Source organism: Gadus morhua, chromosome 1 (assembly GCF_902167405.1).
Source record: "Gadus morhua chromosome 1, gadMor3.0, whole genome shotgun sequence".
Lineage (NCBI taxonomy): Eukaryota > Metazoa > Chordata > Actinopteri > Gadiformes > Gadidae > Gadus > Gadus morhua.
Window position 1 is genome coordinate 21833725 of NC_044048.1, and position 2222 is coordinate 21835946.

A 2222-nucleotide genomic window follows, 5' to 3' on the forward strand; every position below is an offset into this window, starting at 1 on the left:
CATAGCAGAGCAGCCTCCATGCGGAAATATCCAGAGGTTGTCCTCAAAAAGTCTGCCATCCATCGAAGGGCTCTTCCTGCGAGCTGCTGCTGCAGTCTGCTGTTCCCAGACGCTCCCATTAAGCTGGTGGGCTCCACTGGCGTGTAATGCTGAAGGTTTTTCCCGCTGAAACTGGCCGCTGGGCGCTGGGCGGTAATTCATTCGGTTTAGAGGGCAGCAGATAAGGCTGCGTGGGCCGTGATGAATGGGGGCCGCGGAGGGGTTCTGTGGATGAGTCGAGAATCTAAAATTTACCCTCAACTTTTTGCTGCATCCAAACCATCTATTACTGTCACAGCAATGCACCCCTCAGCCTCTCTCTGCCTCTCTCTCTCTCTCCTCCTCTCGTCTAGTTCTTGTTTCCCTCCTTCTGCTTCTCCTTCTCCCTTCTAAACTATCCATTTATTTCTCTTCTTTCTCCAGTCTCTCTTCTTCTCTTCCTCCTTTCTCTCCTCCACTCTCTCCTCCTATTCTGCTTTTCTTCCTGGAGTTGGAGTTAATACTATTCAGTGTTTGAAGACCGGTGACTCAAACCAGTTCCTGTCATATGTCCCACCAGCTTTTGGCAGTGTTCGCCCAGTACCAGGCCAGTGACCTCGTCCAACGCTGGTTCAGCCTGCAGTGGGCGGCCTCATAGGATCCAGCCAGGAGACAAACGGAAAACGGGTCCTCTCCCTCCTTAAGGACGCTGAAGAGGTTCACAGTCTGCAGGAGGGGTGCTCAAGAGCTCGGGGGCTGTGAGGTGTGGTCCAATCCCCAGCCAAGATGCAAGGGTTCTGTCGTGTCGTTCTTCCCCGTGTGACACCCCCCCCATCCCAACCGTTCCTCCTCCCAGGACCCCCACACCGTTGGCTGGGCCAGGCTATTGTCACCAGTCCGGACGTCGGACGACATCCTCTCTGAGGACGTCCAACACCTCCCATCTGGGTCCTTCCCCCTGCCCCCCTCCCCCCCCCCGGGGTCCTCCTAGATCCTCTTCCCCTCCAGCCCCCCCCCGCCCCCCCCTCCCGCCCCGCCCTCCAGCTCCTCCTCCGCCTCCCCCCCGCCCCAGGCCAGCCTGCGGGTCCTGGGGCCGCGGGGCCCACACCGCTAGAGGGCCGTGATCTGGGTCAGCTCCGGGTTGGAGTTCCCCTGCTTGTCCCCCCTCTGGGTGTGGGGGTGGTCCACCCCCACCAGCGGCAGCTCCACGCCTAGTCACGCCGGGTTGGGGTTCCCCCCGCCCGGCCCCCCGCCGCCGCCGTCGCCCCCCTTGCAGCTGTAGGCGGCGGCCACCTCGCGGGCGATGCTGCGCATGCGGCCCGACTGCTGCGTGTCCAGGCGGAACGGCGACGGGTGGCAGAACTCCCGGAAGCAGCGCTTGAAGTTCTCGTCCAGGAAGGCGTAGAGGACCGGGTTCAGGCTGCTGTTGACGTAGCCCAGCGCGATGCAGAAGTGCATGAGCACCAGCGTGAACAGGCTGCCCAGGTTGAAGCCCAGCGATTGAGCCAGTGCCATGATCTGCACGGGCGTCCAGCAGACCACGAAGGCGGCCACCACCACCAGCACCATGCGCGTGATGCGCCGCAGGTTGCGGTCCTTCTCCTTGGAGCCCGAGAGGATGCGCACGCTGCGGAGACGCTTCACCATCAGGCTGTAGCAGATGCTGATGATGGCCACCGGGATGAGGAAGGAGAAGAGGAAGACGCAGGTGCCGAAGACGGGGTCCCAGTAGCCGCGGGGGTCCGGCAGCACCACGATGCACTCCACGCCTGGCGAGGAGACACACGTGGTTTGGTTAATGGCATATTGTAAACACGAGGCAGAACACACAACCCCCTCGTCTTATCACTCATCTGTGGGGTCTAAATACGCTGATACTTGATCGGTGTGCGTCTTGAACACTTTGTTTCCACGTTATTTGCTGCATGTCGAGGTCTGGGTCCAAGTCATTCACAGCGTCTGCTCTCTGCTCTCTAAAACATGGTGCCTCATGACGTTCTCCAACACCTCTGCTCTCTGCTCTCCGCTCTCTGCTCTCTGCTCTCTGCTCTCGGCTCTCTGCTCTTCGCTCTCTGCTCTCTGCTCTCCACTCTGCTCTCTGCTCTCTGCTCTCTGCTCTCTGCTCTTCGCTCACTGCTCTCTGCTCTCCGCTCTCTGCTCTTCGCTCTCTGCTCTCCTCGCTCTGCTCTCTGCTCTCTGCTCTC

The 2222-nt window shown here is 60.3% G+C and overlaps 1 protein-coding gene across 1 annotated transcript; it reads right to left on the minus strand.

Moving 5' to 3' along the window:
• Nucleotides 1-1063: 1063 nt before the first annotated feature.
• LOC115551243 (delta-type opioid receptor) lies at nt 1064-1786 on the minus strand (the record flags this gene model as incomplete). The annotated part of the gene is given in 1 exon segment (XM_075074213.1): nt 1064-1786. A coding segment is annotated over 1 exon segment (553 nt), but the record flags the coding sequence as incomplete, so codon positions are not given.
• Between the last annotated feature and the right edge of the window lie 436 nt (nt 1787-2222).